The sequence below is a fragment of the Sarcophilus harrisii genome, chromosome 4 (assembly GCF_902635505.1).
Source record: "Sarcophilus harrisii chromosome 4, mSarHar1.11, whole genome shotgun sequence".
Lineage (NCBI taxonomy): Eukaryota > Metazoa > Chordata > Mammalia > Dasyuromorphia > Dasyuridae > Sarcophilus > Sarcophilus harrisii.
Genome location: NC_045429.1, coordinates 25,787,865 through 25,809,868, shown reverse-complemented (window position 1 = coordinate 25,809,868; position 22,004 = coordinate 25,787,865). Strand labels below are relative to the sequence as shown.

The 22,004-nt window shown below is 43.0% G+C and overlaps 1 protein-coding gene across 3 annotated transcripts in view; it reads left to right on the top strand.

Annotated features, from left to right (window-relative positions):
* ELAVL4 (ELAV like RNA binding protein 4) overlaps positions 1-22,004 on the top strand; it is a 107,773-nt gene that overhangs the window by 63,131 nt on the left and 22,638 nt on the right. For all 3 annotated transcript variants that reach the window (XM_031969151.1, XM_031969150.1, XM_031969152.1), the window contains exon 3: positions 17,702-17,805. In XM_031969151.1, the coding sequence (XP_031825011.1) occupies positions 17,702-17,805 (104 nt within the window). The remainder of the gene's footprint in view (positions 1-17,701; positions 17,806-22,004) is intronic.

The window sequence follows — 22,004 nt, the reverse complement described above, 5'->3', positions numbered from 1 at the left end:
CCTCCTATAGACCAAAGCACCATTCTAAGTGCTGGGAAGCTAAGTGGAGAGAAAGAAGCAACGCCTGTGCTCAAGAAATTTATATTCTAATGGCAGATACATATAATAATGAAATATAATATGATTGTAAAGGATGTAAATAAAAATGTACAAAGTAGTTAAATGCATAATCATTTGGGAGGGGGCTAGTACTAGCAGTTGTGATAGTAATACTAATTATAGCATTTATCTAGAGCTTCAAGGTTTCCATTGTGCTATAAATTTATTATTTCATTTGATCTTGAAACCAGACTTGTGAGATGCTATTATCTCTTTTACATATGGGGAAATTGAATCTGGGAGAAATTAAGTGATTTACCTGGCTGTTTGTGGTGCCTTCTGAATGGTACCACTAAAGAATATATATCTATGAATATATATATACACATGCACATTTATATATATATATATATATATATATATATATGTATGTATGCGTGTTTGTGTATATATTTTTTCTCAGTACCAACCAAATGACATTTTATATAAATGTTGACTATGTATTAGGGCACAGAAAAATTACAAACAAATGTTTAAAGGTGAAATGCTAAACATATTCTTTACAGATAATAATGCAATTAAAATAGCAGTGAATTCAGGGAGCAGCAGCAACAAAAGAAAAAGTAGAATTTTTAGTGAACTCTTAAGCAATAAATGAATCAAAGAATAAATTCTTTATTTAGAAACAAAAAAATAACCACATAAAAGGTAATGATAATAATAATATACAAATGTTTCAGAAATGAAGCCTCAGTAATCCTCAGAAAAAAATTATATCCCCAAGAAAAAAAATGTCTGAGATAAAATTTGAACTCAGGGCTTCCTGACTTTGTTGTTAGAAACTATACCATCTGAATCAGGAGCTATGTCTCAAAGAGAGAGGAACTTTGGGAAAAAGAGGTAGGAAAGAGTACATGTCAGGTGTGGGAGGAGCTGTCCCCATTACTTACGCATATTCTTTTCTGACCTTCCCTGCCTATGATTTAAAGTACATCTCCCTGCATCACATAAACTTAGAATTCTGCCCCCCAAAAAGGGGGAGGGGAGAAATAAGCACCAAATGTATTATATTTATTTTTAGACAGGTTCCCTAATTTTGGGTAAAATAAAATTTATCTGGTTAGGATCCAGCCCTTACTTGATTCCCTTAGTTTATCCAGCATTTATTTAGCACCTATGTGTGTGCCAAGAGCTGTAAGAAAAACAAAGTCAGGCCTGCCCTCAAGGAGCTCAGAAATCTAATGGGGGATAAACACCATCCTTGGGAAGTCCTAGTTTAACTCACCAACTTGTCCTCAAGTCTTGGTTAGCTGTCCCTGTGCTTAAAAGGTAAAAAGGCTTTTTTAAAGAGTTGTTTTGTTATTTTTTTTGTATATTTTAGGAATATAATTTTTTCCTCTAAGGACTATTTAAGCTACATTTCTGAAATATTTGTATGTTATCATTATCATTGCCTTTTACATAGTTATTTTTCTATCTAAAATTTGTTCTTTAACCCATTTGTCATTTAATATTTCACTAAAAATTCTTCACTTAAGCCCGTGCCTTTTGTTGGTGCCCCTGAATTCATTGCTATTTTAATTACATTATGATCTGTAAGGATGTGTTCAGCATTTTGCTTTTTAATATTTATAATTTTGTGCCCTAATACATAGCCTTTTTTGTTTTAAAAAAAAAAAGTCATGTGGTTGGTACTGGGAAATCTATGTATATTTTAGAAGGCACTACAAATAATTTAGTTCTAAATTCTCAAAATTTGTTCTGTTCTGTATTTTGTCTTTTGTCCGTCTTCTTGTTACATTTATTATCTCTGAGGGAGGAACTATATTTATTAGCTCTGAAGGAGGAACATTAAAGTTTCCTTTTATTATGTTATCTCTTTTATCAGTTAAATTTTATTTACGAATTTGGATGGTATCACATTTGTTGCATGTAAGTTTAATATTGATATTGATTCGTTGTTTATGGATCCCTCAAGCATAATGTGATTTTCTTGATTATTCTGTTGATATTATGAATTTTATTTCTGCTGCTTCTGATAGCATGATTGCAACTTCTGATTCTGTGGGTCCACCTGATGCATAGTCATTGTTTTTCCAGGTTTGTACTTAGAATCTCTGCTTGCCTTTACTTTTTAGCTGTTTCTTGCAAGGAGTAAATTGTGAAATTGTGCTTTCTTATTCACTGTGCCGTGAATTTATTTTATTTATTTGTTTTTAACAAGGAGAGTTAGGTTTGCCTCCCTCTATATCTCTAATATTGTTTTTTTCCCTTCTTTCCAATTTTAAGTCAGTACTTTCCCCCTACACATTATTTTGTTTTGATGCACTCCTATTTTTTACAAACTGTTTCCAATTTAAGATTCTAGCAGCGCTCTCCAGAATGTCCAGGGACTGCCAGCCAGAGTCTGTTCATAGGGACCTTGCCAGATCTTAAAGCACCCTTCATCCTAGATCCAGGCAAGAAGGTCTTGAAATACCACATCAATATGTGTTCATTAGTATTATTCTTATTATTCATTCTCCTCAATCATAGCAAAAAAAAATTGCCTTGTATCATCCAGTCCTTAAAAGAGTCTGTAACTTAGAGAGTTAGGCTCCCCGTGCATATTGCAACCTACTTACAACTTGTAGTGCTTCAGAAGATATGATATAGCTGAAAAATGAGTGACCTTAGGTAAGTGTTCTTAAATTGGGTCAGATGACTGCCTTTTTGACTTTCCAGAGCCCAGGTTCTCAGTTCTTATCAGAGTTATCTCCCAGGCTTACAAATTATGGATACTTGCATGCATATTTCTCCCTTACATAGAATTTAAAAGAAAGTTGTGATTTTAAAAGGGAATAATAATTCAAGAAGGAAGGACAAAGGAAGGGAAGGAAAGAAGGAAGGAAATTTCCTAACTGGAAAAGAATAGGAAAAAAAAAAGATTGCTTTCTAGGATATACTCTTGACTCTGCTGCAGAAACCTTTTCACCCAGGACTTCACAATGGAAGGATCCTTCCCCTCTGCAGCATCTCTGTCTAATTGACTAGTTCCTTTCAAAACCTCCATTTTAAGAATGCTCAGACCAGCCATATCTTTATTCCTTTCCATACTGCACTCCTGATTTTACTGGCCTTATTTCTTTGACAATTATAGAATTGTACCAAGGATACACATCTGGATTTAGCGTAGGACATGGGAAAACTGGCTGGAGCTCAATTACAGAGGAGCCAGTGAGGACAATGGGGATGGTCCCAGTTGTTCAAGCACCTCTTGTCTGGTACCCAGACATAGAACTGAAGAGCTGAGAGATGCCTCTTAGGATGCCTTGGCCATCCCAGTCCAGAGCTGGAATCTTGTCCTAAAACTCATCAAAAGAGATTGCACGGGGCCCCAGCTCAGAGTGTATCTTCAAACAGGTGAGCATCGCCTGGGTACGGGGGCACTGTCCAGGAGGGGACACACCCCTTTTACAGCTGGGAGTTCTAAGAGACTAGAAGCCCTCCCCATGGACTGGGATATATATAGCCATCATCCTTTTTTCTTTCTCTATTTTTAATGAAACTAGCAGCTGCATCTCATGCTCTAGAATAGTGTTTGTGTGTGCACGGGGTGCTCAAAATATCTGCCTTTTCAGGTACAGCCCCACACAGGGAGTCATTTTTGATGGCATCCCACCTTCTTCCTCTGAGAACAGCCTTATGTTGGACTAGATAGATTGTCAGAGCTGGAGACATCAAGCCATAAGGTCCTGGCTGAGGATTGTAGACTTTCCGAGTGAGAAGGGACCAGTCCAGCTAATCAGCCCAACTAGTGTCCCAGAAGGAATCCTCCTTCTAATCTCTAACCTCCAGTCACCTCCCAAAAGTTAATTAATAGGAAGTTTTCTTTGACATTGGACCTCACTCTGCCTTTTGGAATGAGATACCCATGGCTTCTGGTTCTGGTTGGGACTAAGTCTGTTTTTCCTATGACTGTCCTTCACATGCTGTGGCTATCTTGGTGACCTAGGCAGTTAACTTAAACTCTCTGGACCTTAGTCCCATTCTAGTTTGGACTATGTGACTTCTGATGTCACTTCGCCTCCAATCCTGTGGCCCACCCTGCATCTTTTCTTCTCCATGGTAAACATGCCCAGTTCCTCCAACAGATCCTTCCATGATGGGGACTCAAGAGCTTTTTCCACGTTGGCTGCTCTCCTTTGGACTCTCAGACTTAGTCACGTGACCTATGGATATACTGAATATAGAACATCAGATAATGTCTGATGAAGGTTGAGTACCTTGGGACTGTAACCTCCCTGATTCTGGAAGCCATTCCTTGCTTAATGCATCCCAAATCACATTAGCTGTTTGGCCACCATTTGCTGCTGACTCACAGTGAGCTTGCAATTCACTCAGAGGCTCTGGTCTCTTTCAAACCGCTGTTTGAAATACCCCCCTCATCTTAAGCTTGTGAAGCTAATTTTCTAAACCTCTGGCATAAGACTTTATATCAATCCCTATTGAATTTTATCTTGTTAGATTCAGCCAGTGCTCTAGCATGTTAAGTTCTTGAACTTGAACTCATCCTGCTTTGTATCATCTGCAAATGACATAAATACACCACGTGCCCTTATCCAGATCATTGGTAAAAGAGTTAAGAACACAGGGCCAGACACAGATCCCTGGAGAACTGCTCTCCAGACTTGTTCTTGTCAGGATATGGTGAAACATTACACATTACTCACCAAGTCCCATATCCACTGATTTGGGATAGCATCTAGTTTATATCTCTCCATCTTTTCCCACCAGAATAACAGTAGAAGCTTTATCAAGTGCTTAGATTAAGTCTATGTCAGCTCTTTCTATAGCATCCCTCTAATCTGTTGGTTCAGTTATATAGCATCCCTCTAATCTATTAGCTTACCCTATCAAAGAAGGAAAGAAGGTTAATATGACGTTAACCCTAATCCTCATGAAGCCATGACAGCTCTTTGTAATCACTGCATCCTTCTCTAGATATTCACTGACCATCTCTTTCATCAAAGTCAAGCTCACAGTTCTGTTCTGTTTCCTGAAAATCTTCATTATTTCCCTTCTCCTATCTTGCACAATTCTTTCTCCACCACCTTTCAGTGCTCATAGTGCATTGGAGAGCACATCTGCCAGTTCATAATGTATCGGAGGATATCGTTCATTTTGGTGATGTGACTCAGAATCATCAGTGTGTTCGGATGAGACACTTTCTTATTGTTTCCCTGTTTCTTGGATATCATCCTATTAACCATTTTTTTTGGTAATTTTCACCCTCCTTGGCCAATAAAACAAGGACAAGATTAGGAACTAGCTCTCTGTTCTAGGTGATCATTGCCTGGAACAACCCAAATCACTGGAATGATCCTTTTTTTAAAGATCCTTCTGTGGCCCTTTATATTGGAAGGAAGCTTAGGGATCACCTTGTCCGGTGCCTTTTGTTGACAGATGATGGAAATGAGCAATCCTGAGGTCACTCTGCTGGTAAATAAATGGCATATTCTAGACTTGAATTCAGTCTGTGGTCTGAGTTCTATTATTTGTGGTAATGAGCCATGTGCCCTCATTCGATAGGGACCATGTTCTCAAAGTGCTCTGGTTCATATGCTTGTGTTAAGCTCCCTTTCCTCTCTGCATAAAATGGTTTATTTGCTGATCAGTAAGCATAGAAGTAAGTCTAATAGAACCAGACCTTCAGAGAAAAGGACCCCAGAGGACATCTGCTCCAACCCCTCCATGAAGAACGAATCCCCTCCATGACACCCCTGAAGAGGGATTTGATTCAAAGTGATAAAAAGCCACAGAGTTAATTAAAAGATTCCCAGGTTTAAAAAAAAAGGAGTTAAGCAATTAAATTACTGCAAAATACCTTTGAGTTAACTTTTTTAAAAGTGCCAAAATGATTTTTTAAAAGTTTGAGGTGAAAATAGAGGAATATGTATTAATCTAGCTTATTCTGTTTCATCTCACTAACAGTGCTTTTAAAAACAAGATTTTTTGCTTCCCTATCCTCTCCCCCCAAAAAATCTTAAATCCAGGTTTTGTCTGACTTTGGGCAGGCCCTCTCTTCCAGGCTTTCAATAGGCCTGTTTCTCTGGAGCTTGACTGTAGTGGACACAGATGTAGAATTCCATTTTATTACCTCTTCTTAGGTCCTGGAACCTCCATGCCTTTAATATATATACCACTGTCATTATTTCCTTTATATTTCAAGGCTTCGCTGAAACTCTGTCTCTCCAGGAAGTCTTCCAAGAATTCCCAAGGAATTGATGACTTTTCCCTCGTGCCCTCATTGAACAAGTGCCTCCCCTCAGCATTTGCTTTTATTCCAATCTACACTGAAATTATTTTTAAAATAATGACGGCCTTATTTAGGTGCTAAGTCACATCTCGCCCTGTTAGATGTGAAGGTTTTCTGTGAGGATGGGGTCTACCTGCTAATTATTTTTGTCTCTTCTCGAGGACCTCATGTACTGTTTTGAGATGGCTGATCTTAGTCATAGTTATTGAACAAATTTATGAGTTAATGAAGTCAAAGACTTTTCTAGTGAAGAGAAACCTTTGAATAAGGGTCAGTGTGCTGCAGTGGAAGGGTGGCCAGGTGCTTTGGCCTTCTTGGATTGTCTGAGCAGCATTTCCCATCTCTTTGACCTTGAATGGGTCCCTGGGTCCCCCAGAGTGGAGGTTCTTCACCTTGGTTGGGCAAGTCAATAGGCAGGCTGGCAAATCCCATGGACTCTTCCTCAGAATCACATCTTTAAATGCATAAAGGAAAGAATTGATGTCAAAATCCCAATATCAGCATTTGTTTTTAAGTTCAGGCACCCCACCCCCAGGTTAAGAATCCCCTGTCCTAGAGCCTCTGTTTCTTCATCTATAAAATGGGAGTGATAATGTCTACCCAGATTAAGGTTGTGAAGACCAGTTGCAAAAGAATGAGTGAAATTGCTCAGGAAGCTATAAAATGCCAGCGTTAGGTATTCTTAGCTCATCTGGTCCTCTCTTCTGACAGGTAAGGTGACTTATTGGGGACAGGATGAGCTAAGTGGCCTCTGAAGGCCCGAGAGTCTGAAACTGGAACCCAGAAGGGAAGGGCCTTGCCCTGGGTCACACAGCAGCTGGGTATTAGGTCCAATACCTGGGCCGAGACCTCTCCACCCCCTGCGTATCCCCGTTCCTCCTTCGGCTAAGGGCGATTCACACTGAGCTGGCAGCAGGTATTTATGTCGGTGATTCATTCCTCCATGGACACCTTCCACTCCTTTGCTAACCTTCATTGCCAGGCCAGCTTCTTACTCGAGTTTAAATGCTTTGAGTTGACAGTAGTGAAGGCTCAGAAGATATTAGATCTCTTGGGCCGGGGGTGAGGGACGAGGAGTTTCATCCTCAGGATTTAACAGCCTGATTTGAGGCTCCACCTTGGTGCCCTGAGGCACCAATCCTTCTCATCTTCCAGAAAGCACCCTGTAGCTCCCCGTCAGGGCTGTCCAAGATGTAATGGGCTGCCTTGGGGTGCAGTGACTTTCCCACGGGTCCGGTCCTCCAGCAGAGGCGCCATGTTTTAGTATATAGAGTATAGTAGAATATATAAAGCATTAAATAGGGAACCAGAAAGGCATACGTAGGGACACTTCCTAGTCCTGTGATCCCAGGCAGGGCTCACCCTCATTTGTAACTTTGAGGCCCATTTTATTTTCTTATTTTTATTTTTTTCATAATTATAACTTTTTATTGACAGAACCCATTCCTGGGTAATTTTTTACAACATTATCCTTTGCACTCACTTCTGTTCCGGCATTTCCCCTCCCTCCTTCCACCCCCTCCCCCAGATGGCAAGCAGTCCTATACATGTTAAATAGGTTACAGTAGATCTTGGATATAATATGTGTGTGCAGAACCGAACAGTTCTCTTGTTGCTCAGGGAGAATGGGATTCAGAAGGTAAAAATAACCCGGGAAGAAAAACAAAAATGCAAACACTTTACACTCATTTCCCAGTGTTCTTTCTTTGGGTGTAGCTGCTTCTGTCCATCCTTGATCAATTGAAACTAAGTTAGGTCTTCTCTTTGTCAAAGAAATCCACTTCCATCAGAATACATCCTCATACAGTATCGTTGTTGACGTATATAATGATCTCCTGGTTCTGCTCATTTCCCTCGGCATCAGTTCATGTAAGTCTCTCCAAGTCTCTCTGTATTCATCCTGCTGGTCATTTCTTACAGAACAATAATATTCCATAACATTCATATACCACAATTTACCCAACCATTCTCCAATTGATGTATGGATATTCATTTTTCAGTTTCTGGCCATTACAAAAAGAGCTGCCACAAACATTCGTGCACATATAGGTCTCTTTCCCTTCTTTAGTATCTCTTTGGGATATAAGCCCAGTAGTAACACTGCTGTATCAAAAGGTTAAATAACTTTTTGAGCATAGTTCCAAATCGCTCTCCAGAATGGCTGGATGTATTCATGATTCCACTAACAGTGTATTAGTGTCCCTCTTTTCCCACATCCCCTCCAACATTCTGCATTATCTTTCCCTGTCATTTGAGGCCCATTTTAGCTCTGAATCCAGAATTCTGGATAACCACTTGTCAGGTGTGTTGGAAAGGAGATTCAGGTACAAGATGTCTCTCTTTTGGTCCATATTTTTTCCATGACCAGTCCCTAGCAAAAGGTGATAAACTCTTAAGATGTTTGTTGAGGAATTGAGCATGGTGCCTTGTGAAGGTCAAAGGAATTGGAGACAGAACTGAATGAGAAGGGGCCTAAGGACGTACCATAAGTGTTTTGGAGTGCCCTAAAAAGCCAATTTTAGCCATTCTAGATAATCAATTCCTTTTCTTGTGATCTTTCTCTTGAAATGGAAGAACAAATAAAAAGTGGTTTAGTTCATCAGAATGTTTTTAAAAGAAAGAGCACAGAAGAGCTGGATTTGAATGTTATTTCTTCCATTTATTAGCTTGGGGGGGGGTCACTATAATTAGCTCAAGTACCACCTTCTGCCTGAAGCCTTTCCTCCTCTCCCCCCTTTTCCAGATGCTAGTACCTCACCCTCACCTTGAATTTATACCACATTTATTTCAGTGTGGATGCATGTATATGTGTATGTGTTTCTGTATGTATGTATACATGTGTGTATGTAGACGCGTATAACTGAATATTGTCTCCTTCAGTAGAATATAAGTCAGAGGGAGGATAGACACTGTTTAACTTAAAACTTTGCATCCCCAGTGTGTGTTTGGAAGGTAAAGGGACTTTTTAATAAAGGCAGGATTCACTGAACTGTATAAGTATCAGTTCCCTCATCTGTAAAATGGGAATAATAATAATCTTCACATTTCTTTACCTCATAGGGCTGTGGGTAAAAGCATGAGCTGTTACTCTTATCACAGATCAGGAATAGAGAGGCAAAAGGAACCTTAGAAATCAGTAACTATTTCCTGCACCTCTGCCCACTGAGATAGCAAGGTTAGCATCCCAGATTGTCCATCCATCCACCATATATATGCATATATGATGATATTTTCATGTAGATGAAATTATTTTATTCTTATAAAGTAATACTTGATATTCCTGTAATTCTGGAAGGCTTTCAGTGAACTTTTCATCCATCATTTTATTTAAACTTATGTAGAAATGGAATTGTGGTAACTAGACGGTGTAGTGGCTAGTGCCAGACCTGCAGTCAGGATGATTGGTGTTCCCCGAGTTCAAATCCTGCTCCAGACATATATTAGATTGTGATCCTGGGCAACTCTCTTTCCCTTATTTACCTCAGCTTCCTCATCTATAAAATGAGCTAGAGCAAGAAGTGACAAACTACTTTTACTATTTTAGCCAAGAAAACTTCCACAGTGGTCATGATGAAGTGTTGAACACAACTGAAAAAATGACTAATCTATAAGTAAGAAAAGAAATGGAATTAAGGCTCTATCAATAAATGAATAGCATTAATTAATTAACACACTTACTGTGTGTTAAGATCTAGAGACAAACAAATGAAAATGATATTTTGATTGGTTATGATTCATACATTTTGCAGATGGTAAACTGAGATTAAGTAACTTACTTCCAGTTAGGAGCCAATAAAGATAAAAGACAGGATTTGAACACAGCTCTTTCTGACTCTATGCATTTTGCCAGGGGGCTTATTTAATTTTTTTCAGATATATCTACAACACCTTGTCTCTAAAATCTGATTACCTGCTCTCTGGTATCCCACCTGAAGGCCTGGGTAAAAGGAGGCTGGAAAGGGGCCAAGGGGATGGCACAGAGTAGGAGAGCGATCCGTGCCCCATTGTGTATGACAGGATCCACACTAACATCTGTCAAAAGAATGAGCTGAGTTTCTACTCGATTTTCCTTCCTGCCCAAATCCATCCATCCTGCAAAGCTCATCTCAAGGCGTGTGACTTTTATAAGCTCCAGAGCCCCAGAGAGGAGTGGGAAGCTGGTTGGAGGAGCTGAAATTCAAACTGGGATATCAGTTCTGGGTGAGACAGCAAGAGTGAGGGTGGGTTGGGAGCTCACTGTTTGTCTGACTCAGCCCATCCCCCAGAGCATCTGCCTTCTATGGCAGCTGGGTGCATTCTCTGAACCTTTCCCAGTGCTGATGTGTTCTCTGCCAAGCCACTTCCTGACTCAGTCACCCCAGCACCCCAGTGGGGAGGCTGGGGGTTAGATCTTTGAGGGAAGGGATTCTGCCTCAGACCAGGAGCCTCCTTTAGACTCATTCCCATAGCTTACTCTTTCACCATTCTCCAGAGATTGATTACCTTTAAGATTTCAGGGATAATCAAGAAGGGTTAAATTTCCAATACTGTTTCTCCTGAGCCCCCACTGGTGTGTGTGTGTGTGTGTGTGTGTGTGTGTGTGTGTGTGTGTGTATACACACATACAATTTTTAATATATATGTATATGTATATGTATGTGTATGTGTATGTGTGTATATATATATGCATATATATGTGTGTATGTATGTGTATATATATGCATATATGTGTGTGTATACACACATACACACAGGCGCGTGCGAGTGTGCATACACACACTCTCAGCCAGATTGACTTAATTGCTTTTAGAAGAGGTATTTCTGAAAAGGGTATAGTAAGAATAGTTGGTACAGAACATTCCCACAAAACCCAGCAGCATTCTCTCTTAAAAATAAACACAGGAAAAGTATGCTCAAACTTAGAATCCAGTAGTGCTAAGTCACATGGATAGAGTTAATCAGACCCAGACTAGTGCATATGGCTCGGGAGTCCTTTCTGGAGTCCAGAGCTGGCATTCTTCTCTAGTACACCGGTCAGATTTCTTTGGGGATCCACTGCTCAGATCTCATTCCCAGTCCCAATGCTGTCATTAGCCGCTGACACCAGTAGGTACCCTAGATGACACTGATAGGTAGCAAACAACAAGCACATTTTAATTGTTTATTATGCGACAGGCCTGCACTAAACCCTGGACAGACAGATGGGAATAAAAGGAATATCAGTCCTACTATCATGGGGCTTGCAGTGTAACGAGAGAAGACAGGAAACAAAAGGGAGTCCAAAAGTTGTGTAAGATGAGGCAAGATGAAATCCAGAAAGTCAAAAAGATCTAGGTTGGCTCCTCCCCCAGATGGAGGCCCCGGAAGAAACTCTCCAGTGGACCAAGGGAGCTAGCCTGGAGGAAGGATGCTCTGGGCTGAGAAGGATGGTGAATGTTCCAAGGTGAGAAGACCCCAAACTCTGAGGGAATTTCCAGTGTGAGATTGTGGCTGAACTGTGGAAAGCCAGAAGGTACAACCAGGAGGAGAATGGATACTTCTGATGGAATCTGTCATCTCCCAAACTCACCAGGTTGTCTGGATGTTTCTATTCTCTGATGATTGAGTACCTGTGTTCAAGGAAGAGAGAGAGAGAGGAGAGACAGACAGACAGAGAGACACAGAGACCAAGGCAGACAGACAGACAACAGAGACAGAGGAAAGAAAAAAAGGAAGGAAGGAGAAAGAGAAAGGAGGAGGAAAAAATAAGAAAGAGGAGATAGAGAGTTATATGTGCCTAGAGCCATCATGGCCAGGTGGGAGACAGATAGCTGGCCTTTCCCCACTCTAGAGGGTGCCACTCAAAGTAGCCCCTTCTACTTTAGAATCAAGACATCCAGAGAAAGGGATGGGTGCCCCTTTTGTTTGGGTCCCAAGTCCTGGCTAAGCAAGCCCTGGAATATCACTTGTTCTAGCTCCACAGCCATTACAATCCTCCAGTCCCTCATAACCAGAAGCGAGTTCCCCAAGTTTCCATGTATACGGAGTTCAGTGTAGATGGAGTACGCCGAAGGGAGTTATATGGAAATGTCCATGTTATAAAGGACTTTAAATGTCTACCAGATGGAGTCTAAGGATATCTGTCAGCATGTAAAAAGGAGGAGAGGGAGAGGTCGGAAACAAACAGATGAAGGTAAGGAATCCCTGAATTTCTCTCAGCCTCAGTTTACTTATCTCTAAAATGAATGAATTATGAAAATGAAAATAGTACCTACTTCTTGGCTGTTTTGAAGATCAAATGAGATTTTATATATATATGTGTGTGTGTGTGTGTGTGTGTGTGTGTGTGTGTGTATGTCAAGTGCTATGTTAATGGAGGGAGGGGGGTAGAATGGGAGGAAAGAAACATTTATTAAATACCTGCTGTATGCCCTGCCCCATGCTAAGTGCTTTACAAATATTATCTCATTTGATCCTTACAACAACCCTGGTAGGTAGATACTATTATGAATCTCATTTTTCAGTTGAAGAAGCTGAGCTGAGAACAAAGTGACTTGCTGAGGGTCATACGTGCATGTGTATGAGACTGGATTTGCACTCAGCTCATCCTGATCCAGGCCCCATGAATCACTTTGCTGCCTTGTTGTTAGTTGTTATTATTGTGAATAGATGTTTGTTGACTGACCATCCTACAACTATTCATTTGCTTTTTAAAAAAAAATTAAGGTCCAAGATTTTAGATTTATCCGTATTCTGTTTTATCTTAATCGATTCAGCCCATTTTCCCCAGCTTTGTCTCATTCAGACCATGAACATACATTGATTAAATTCTTACTGTGCACCAGGCTCTGGTTGGAAAAATAGAAACAATCCCCATCCATCCCAAGAACTTTGATGGCGAGGGTGGGGAGGACAATGACCTTGTATCCATATCAAAACATACATGAGTGAAAGATGACATGTAGGTCTCCTTCCAGGTCACCAGTGACCATGTGAACCGGACTGAACAGTCTGGGGAGGTCCAGGGGCTGTCAGTGATAGGAAGGGAATAGGCCTTAATCCACCATTTGGCTCAGGATTGAGTGGTGCCCTCCTCTCCCCATCATCAGCATCTTTTCCACTCTGATTATACTTTGGGTCTGTTTGGGCAAATTTCTGTTTTCCTGAGCACAGCTGGCAACAGGGGGAGGCAGCTCAGATGGGCTTCCTGGGACTGAACGGGCAGGGAGTGGATCATTCCCAGCCACATGGTCGGGTATTTGCTGCCCAGGGATCCTGTCGTTGTGCCTGGAGGTGCAGGATTTCAGCCTGAGCCAAGGATTCTAGCATCTACCTAAGGTCCTTGCCGCCCTCCGATGTTTTTGTGCCCAGCAGGTGCCCATCTGGCCCGGCCTCGGGAGCTTGGCAGAGAGGGAAGAAACTCGAGGTGTCTGTGGAACGAGAAAAGAGCCAGGTGGGCAGAATGGCCCTGTGAGAAGGCTGACTTGGTCTGCTCACCTCGGTCTTTTGGTCAGCGTGCCCCAGCTTGGGGAGCCCCACCGGTGCCCCAGTTTGCAATATTCTCTTTGCAGCCTCTTCACGCCCTCCGTGGTAGTCTGACTCATCTCCTGCTCTCCTTGCACACTACACTCCATTTCCATCCTCAGGCCTTTGCCTGTGCTCATACCTGGAAGTACTCCCTTGCAGCTTCAGTCCCACCTTGTCCAGCACTTCTGGGTGGCTTGCACCTTTGCCAGGAGCCCTGCTCCTCTGGCATTTTATACCTGGACTGTCAGCTCCCCGAGAACAGGGCCTGCTTCTTCTTTTCTTTGTATTTACAGCAGTTAGTGCAGCATTTGGTACGGAGTAGGTGCTTTATGACTGCCAACTGACTATGTGTCTGTATGAACAGGTCACTTGTTTTAATGCAAGAGGGAAAATGAATTAATGACTAAAGATGCTTTTATCTGGCTCCAAAATGCAGCCCCCCACACATGTAGAAGCACCTACTCATTATAACCAACCCAACACACTCTATTCCAGACACAGCGGTGGGAAGGCCCGGCCTGGGTCCTCTCGGCTTACCCAAGCAACAGACTTACTCTGGAGACTGGGCCAGACTGCGGACCTTTCCTTCATGGGTCTGGGTTTGAAGCCTCATTGGTGGAAGCCTGGTCCTTGCCCTTTACAGAAACGGAAGCTCTCTCTCACCTGGGCTCGGATGCAATGGAGCACAGTGGGATCATTGAGCTTCAGCGCAGCATGGCCTTTGAGTGCTTTCGCTGGAAGTCCTGGTGGTTAGAGTAGACACTCAGTCAGCCAGTGTGCCCAGGGGTGGCTTTTCCTATGGTTTCCATGTCCTTCTCCATCCCCTCTGCTCTTGCATGTCAAATACACTGGGTTTTCTCTTAGAAAATGGTCTGCCATCGGCTTCCTTAGTGCTGTTGTATTGTGGCCATTGGATATGGCAGCCTTTTCTTGCTGTTGCCTTATGAAATGGTGAATAATTAGCTTCAGGGAAGCCCAGTGGTCTTCATGGAAAGGGTGGACCAGTATGGCAACCACTGTCACCCAGCATTCTTGCTTGGTCATCTAAAGGAAGATTCCCAGGAAGTTTAGGTGTGGGAGGCAGGCGAGCAACTTCCCATTTCCTTGCTCCCAAAGGTCTTTCACTTCTGTATGTTTTCCATCTTTTTAGGGGCATCAGAAGGTCCCCATCTAAGAGCATATGGGTGGTTGACCTTCTATGGGAATTTGAAGAAAGAGGTGTGTTTAGATTCCCATGGATGTCTGCCTAATTTTAGAAAGACTCCTGTCTTCCCCAGAAACAGACCCTGATTCTCGTTAGGAATTCTCCTACAGAAATTATCACTGGGGGCTATGTGTCAGGAGGGAGCAAAGTATCACTTCTTTCAGGTGTTAAAGGTGAGTCAGGGGGAATGTCAAAAAGAGGCAGTTGTGATGGTATGGAAGGAAACCTTAGAGCGCTGTATAAATATTAGTTGTTTTATATACGTATTTGTTTATAAGTGGCTAAATATTCCTGGCTTCTTGTTTGTAATTTTATGATTTTTCCTCCTCCCTTTCTTCCTCTCTCTGTCTCTCTCTGTCTCTCTCTCTCTCTCCCCTTCTTTTTCTCTTTCTTTTCTTCTTCCTCCTCTTTCCTCTTTCCCCCTCTCTCCCATCCCTTCTTTCCCTCATCCTTGTTCTCTCACTGTGAATTGGGCCAGAAGTGCTGGCTATAGAACTTGGCCACCTTTCTGAGGTCGATACAGTGGGTAAATGTGACCTACCGAGAAGCCTGTGCTTCAGGGGAGCTCAATGGAAGTAAAGGATAATAACCTGGATGCCATTTAAAATAGCGACACGTTGTGTCTGGAACTGTCTGTAAGCACTTAGTCATTGAAAGGAAGCATGGGTTTAAATAGAAAAGACGATAAAAAGTGTTTGGGTACACGATTCTCTTTTTTTAAATGGCTTCTGTTGTCTTCAAGGTAAAGTTAAATGAGAAAATTGCAGGATATAAGAAGATTTAATTAGATTGATGTAATCTGGCTGCATAAAACCCAGACAAAATGCAAAGAAACTGATGTTTTAAAACCAAAGCCATCCAAGCCATGCTCTTGTGCTTTTCAAAATGGAGCCAGAGAAGACATTTGAAATGAGGGAGAAGCATGTAATTGGCAAGGGCGTAGTGCTCATTCCTCACTGATGATGTAGAGTGGACGTCACATGGTGTGGGTGGCATCCTCTCCAATGTCCCCTCCAGGACCCCCTACCCATTTTTCTAATGAAAGTTATACTTGGCAGACTGCATATACTGCCATATTCTTTCAAAGTAAGAGTGAGGAGGGAGAGGGTGGAGATGAGAGGGAGTGAATTTGATTGGTTGATTGATTGTGTGTGTATGTGACACACACACATATCTGCACAATACACGTGTGTGATCTATAAAATATATTCATATACATATATACACAGACAGACATGTGCACATATATGTATCTATTTCTCCATGTTATATGTGTGATCTATAATATATATATATATATACATATATATATGTATATGTATATATACACATGCACATGGGTGTGTGTGTAAATGTTGCAGGGAAGTGCTCTGATTCTTATAGAACTTAATGTGTCCTTGAATGTATGGACAGGTATTTTTTTTCTCCAGTCTTTTTAAATTTGATTTTTAAATTAGTTTAGATATAAAAAAATTTCATGATACAAACCCAATTGTTTCGTAGGGTCCCCTCCTACTACCAATATCAACACAGACATTTACCAGCAAAACAGAAGCTGTTGAGCTGATTTTGGCTGCTAAAATGGGCTCTCATCAAGAAGCAGTGGCAGGCTGTTTGGTCTCCCGTCAGCATCACCGGCGCTCTGAAGGAGGCTTTATATAACCCTTCTTTCCTGGCGTGTGATGTCCTTTCATTTAACTCATGGCGGCCCTGCCTGACGCCCACAGTGCCTGGACACTCAGACTGGATCCTGTAGCTGTCCCAGAGCCGTGCTGCTGAAAGGGGGGAATGTCAAAGACTTAAAGTTTCCGAATGATATTTTTAGCTGATGACACATGGTGGAGAGAGCTGATGGACTATTTATAAGCTTTAGCACGGTTGCAAGCACATTCTCGGGCTTGGAGTGGTTGCCCGTTTTGTTGATGGTGGCAGTGATTTTTCTTAATCAGGAACCCTGTTGTCATTTCTTTGTAGACACGTTGCCCCCCATCTCCTCACACAGAAGCCGAACCCCTGATTACAAATGTCTTTCACTTTGCCCTTTGTACTACACTCTTACTAGTTGACTGGTGGAAAAACTGTTTTCAGGGAGAGGAATTTTCTTTTCGGTGAGTGGCGGGCTGAGGGTACGTCGCCGTTGCTTCGAATTCTAGCACCATATACAGTAAAATGATTGCCTCCCTGCAGTGAAAAGAACACTGAATCTAGAATCGGGGACCCTGCTTCTGATCTCACCATTGACAATTAGAATGCTTTCTTTGTAACACTGGGCAAGTGACGCCCCCTTTCTGGGTCCTTGTGAACTCTAACATGAGAAGATTGTCTTAGATGGTGGCTTTTCCATCCTGTGTTCAGGATTCTGTTCACTGGGCTATGAAACCGTGCAGCCAGGAAGACTAGCCCATGGGGGTGCCTTCCATCCTGCATGTGGAAGACAGTGACATCCGGTCTTTCGATTTGCTGCTGTATGGGGTTTTTAACACACACGCTTTTGTATATTGGGGTATTGTTTCTTCAGTTAAAGGCATGATGGAGGAAGTGTTTGAAAACCTCCATGTTGGGAGTCACATTTGGCCGTGGCGGTGGCTCGTAGTCATGGTGTGCTAATGTGCTCTGTCTTGCCTTTCTCTCTAAAGATACTAAGTCTGTTTCTGTTTCTTTTATTCTTTCAACAGGACAGAGTTTAGGGTATGGATTTGTTAACTATATTGATCCAAAGGATGCAGAGAAAGCCATTAACACTTTAAATGGACTCCGGCTCCAGACAAAAACCATCAAGGTAAGAGAATGCCAGAGCTGTCTGTCTGTCCAAGTGTCTGTCCACCGTCCAGGCCCAGGGAGAACTGGGGCTGACATCCCCTCCCTGCTACCCATAGATGTGGCTGTGCGGTATCTCTTCTCCAGAATCAAGGCAGGTCCCTTGGCAGCTGGAAGAGCTTTTTCATCATCACCTGCACTCCCACTCCCCTTGTCCCCAACCCAACTGCAGCTTTTCCAGATCTTTATTTATAGACAAAATCATTAGCAAGAATTTTAAGCATTAGCAGGAATGGGGATGCTTAAAAAATAAGACAACTATCAACAGCCAAAGGAAGATTCCCCTGGGTTAAAATAGTTGACAAATAGCTGACAGTGGAGTCAAGTCGGTCTTGGGCCACTCCCTGGGAGATGTTGACCCCTCCCCCCGCCCCGAGTTTTTCTGATTCTACTTTGGGTTAACGTGACAGGCCTTTGAGGGCAGGAGAAAGGTGTCCTTCTTCCCCAACCCCAATCCCTGGCTTAACATATTGGATCCCATGCTGGCCAGTACCAAGAATCCATCTGCCAGGCTCCCTTGTTCGGAACACTGGGATCTGACAAAGCATTGTATAAAAGGAGAAAATGCCTCTCCAGATGGGACCCCTCAGGTAAGATGCTCCAGCTTTTGATTTCTGAGAGCATGAAGTGGAAACTTTGACTAGAATAGTCTCAATCATCCCAGCTGACAGAGGGAGGGAGTCCTCTCTGAAAAAGGATGGCCCAGTGTAGAGGGAGGGAGAGAGGAGGAAGGAAATCAGGGAGAGAGTGAATGGTGAGATCTCTCTCCCTGCCTTTGGCAGGGACGTGGCCCATTCAGGAAGGATTCTCCCTGCTCTTTGGGAGCAGTTTACTTTTCCAACTGAGTTTAGTTCAGACTTATCTTAAAAGACCCAGGCACATAATGATGGGTTCTGGGAGGCCCATCAGATTCTGGATGGCAGGAAGAATGCCCGCTTTAGACTTTAAAAAATCAGATAACTAAGGAAAAAAATCCACGGACAGATCAACAAGATTGCTTGATGTGTCTGCTGTGAGGAGGGGCGGTGCAGCTACTCCTCTCTGAGGAGATCCTCCCATCTCAGCAAGACTGGTTGGACCAGTTGGTTATCATGCTGTGGTCAGTCTTTGTTCTAGGCCTTTTTGTCCTTAGAAAGACTCTTTGACAGGGAGCTGAAAAGGTGCCTCCTCCCTTCTCTTGGGTTCATCCATCCTCCACCTCCACACGCCTGAATCCAGTGGCCCTGGCCTCCAGCCTGTTCCATGAACAGGACACCCCAACTCTCAGCACCAGGCCTTTTCTCTGGCCATCTCCCATGCCTGAAATGTTCTCTCCCCTCATCTCTGCCTACTGCCTTCTCTGACTAAAATCCCACCCACAGAAAACCTTTCTCAGCCCTTCTTAATCCTAGTGCCTTCCCTCTCTTTAATCATTTCCTCCATATCCTGCATACAGCTTATTTGTACCTATTTATTTGCTTGCTGTCTCCCTAATTAAGTTGTTAGCTCCTCGAGGGGCGGAACTACCTTTGGCCTTTCTTTTTATTCCTCAAATCTCAGTGGGCCTGGTGGCTGTGAATGACAGACAATCTTGATACCTATGTTCACTCACTTGCCTCAGAAGACCCTTTGGCCCCAAGCACCATTTTATAGATGACAAAACTGAGACTTGGGAGAAATTGGTGGTGTGCCTGAGGTCACAGCCATTCTAGGTACATTAAAATGTTTTCTCTTCCAACTCTCCATATGAAGTTTCCCTCATATCTTGGCTCACAGGGCATCTGAGCTGGGGGATGGGGATCATTTTGCAAAGAAAATGGAGGCCAAGGGAAATGATTGTCTCTGGTTGCACAAAGGGCGTGCAGATCTCTGTGACAATAGACTGAATTCCTTGTCTGGGATGGTTCACACAGAGCTGCTTGAAGACTGCACGCCTGTGTGCGCACATTGCTCATGCACTGTGGTAAGATTAAGGCACTTCTCATTTGGGGGCACATTTTACTCTTGCTGGGTCTCAGTCTCCTCACTGTAAATTGTATGACTTCTGAGGTCCCTTCCTCCTTTAACTCATGTCCTGTGACCCCCGAAGCCATCTGACAATTTATGTCCCACACCCAGATTGGGATTTGAATCCGGTCTTTCTTACTATGAAGCTGGCTTTCCATCCACTAGGCAGCATCGCCCCACTGGTGAGGGTGGTTGTGGGAAATGAGAGGGGTCTTGAAGAGCTTCCAGCCCAACACTCCCCCTAATCCCCATGTTCTGATGCCTCACCTCTAAAAGTCAATTTGTGCCATAAAATTAGCCTGATGAGGATTTTGAAATTTATATTCACCAAGGTCTTAGTTAGTGAATTTGCTTTAAATAATCATTCCTGATTTGGATTTTAAGAACAAATTAGACTATTTTAGAATTCTGTTCCAGAGTGGAGGCTTATTCCTTGAGATAGACAAGCGCCGCACCCCCTCACAGAGAAGTCGCATTAATTCCCCACACGCACACAAGGATTAATAGGGTGTGTGTTCATAGGTGGGTGGCTGTGTACACACACACACACACACACACACACACACACGCACACACCCATTGTCAAGAAAGGGATCTCTCAGCTCTTTCTGAGCAGTGTTGTTCAGACTGAGGTGCTCAGATGACCTGAGGGGGAGGATGAGGGGCAGTTCTGAGCCCAATTGTGCACCCTTCAAACTCCCCCTATTTTCCCCAGTGAATGACCTGTATGACTGGTGTGGCTCCTTGTTCCATTATCCCAGGTATCTGATCTCTTTTCTCCCTATTCCTTTACTGTGGCTCAAGAGTCCAATGGATAGAGACCTGGATCAGGAGCTGGGAAGAGCTCAGTTCAGATCCTGTCGCCACACTTTCCCATCTGGACAAGTCATTTTATTTCCACCTCAGTTTGCTCATCCGTATATAAGGGGACAGTGATGGCTCCTTCCTGCCGGGGTTCTTGGGAGGTTCAGAGGGGATGTCACATAAAGCGCTGTATGCGGCCATCACTACAGTGAGGCTTGTGGTGCTGTCCAGGCTGAAGGGTGCTGACACAGGCCTCCTCCCTTTTTGGAGGTCCACGTCCTCCGCCTCTGTGACTCCTCTTGCCTTTGCTGCCAATGGGACTCGCATTGACTCCTGCTTTCTAGGAGGCGGCTGGCTTGTTGCTTTCACCCCTCATTGTGGGTGTTAAACTAAAAAGAAGGCGAGACGGTCTTTACCTCCTGAGACAGTTTAGTAGCTATTCTGATTGTTGGTCGCAGTGTTGGGAAACCTTTGGAAATATGGGCGCCACGCCCACTCTGGCTTTTGGGGAGCTGGATCTTCTGTGAGGGGTCAAGGGTGGTGGTGGGGCCTGGGAAGCCTTTCTAAGCATTTGTGTGTCTGAACTGAAGTCTGAGTTGGGTCAGTGGCTGGTTCGGAAAAGGATTTGTGAAAAGCCAATCGGGCACCATCTGGGTCAGGCAGTTACAGAGGCAGATTAGTTCTTAGACTCCCTGGAACCGACTTCTGAAGCATCTTCACAGAGAGGGCACTTTGGCTAATCGCCTCCCAATCTCTCCTTTGGGTGCTCAGGAGTTTGTGAGGGGTAAACACTCCATTGGCGTGCAGATGTAGGCATGAGGTTGGAGCTCTGGGAAACTAAAGACACTTGAGTTGACTAAAATAAGCTGATATCTAGAGGGAGGGAAGGCAAGACAAGTCAACTAGCATTTATTAATTTGCTGACTTTGTTTCATGTAATGTGCTAAGTTCTGAAAATATAAATACAAGTGAAAAGAAAATAAAAGCCAAAAACAACCCTGCCATCAAGGAGCTTCCCTTTTAATCGAGAAGTCAATACAACACAGAAAAGGGAGTGAAAAGTCATGGGGAGAGTAAGATATTGGAGATAATAAACAGCAAATAAACTGTGAAGTCTCTTCTGTACAGCCGGTCACTACTGTTTGAAACACTGACAGGAGATGGGATTCTTGCCTTTGTGGAGTGTTCAGTCAAGTAGGAAAGAGAATCCATGCTCTGATGCATAACTGTGTATATGTCCAAGCCCAGCCTCTGCCATATCCTGGCTCTGGGACTGGACAGGCCCGGTGTACCAGGCTCTTCTCTGACAGCTCTGTAAGTTTCAGTTGCCCAGATTATTATTAGGAACCTTGGGGACTGCTACAGGTTTGA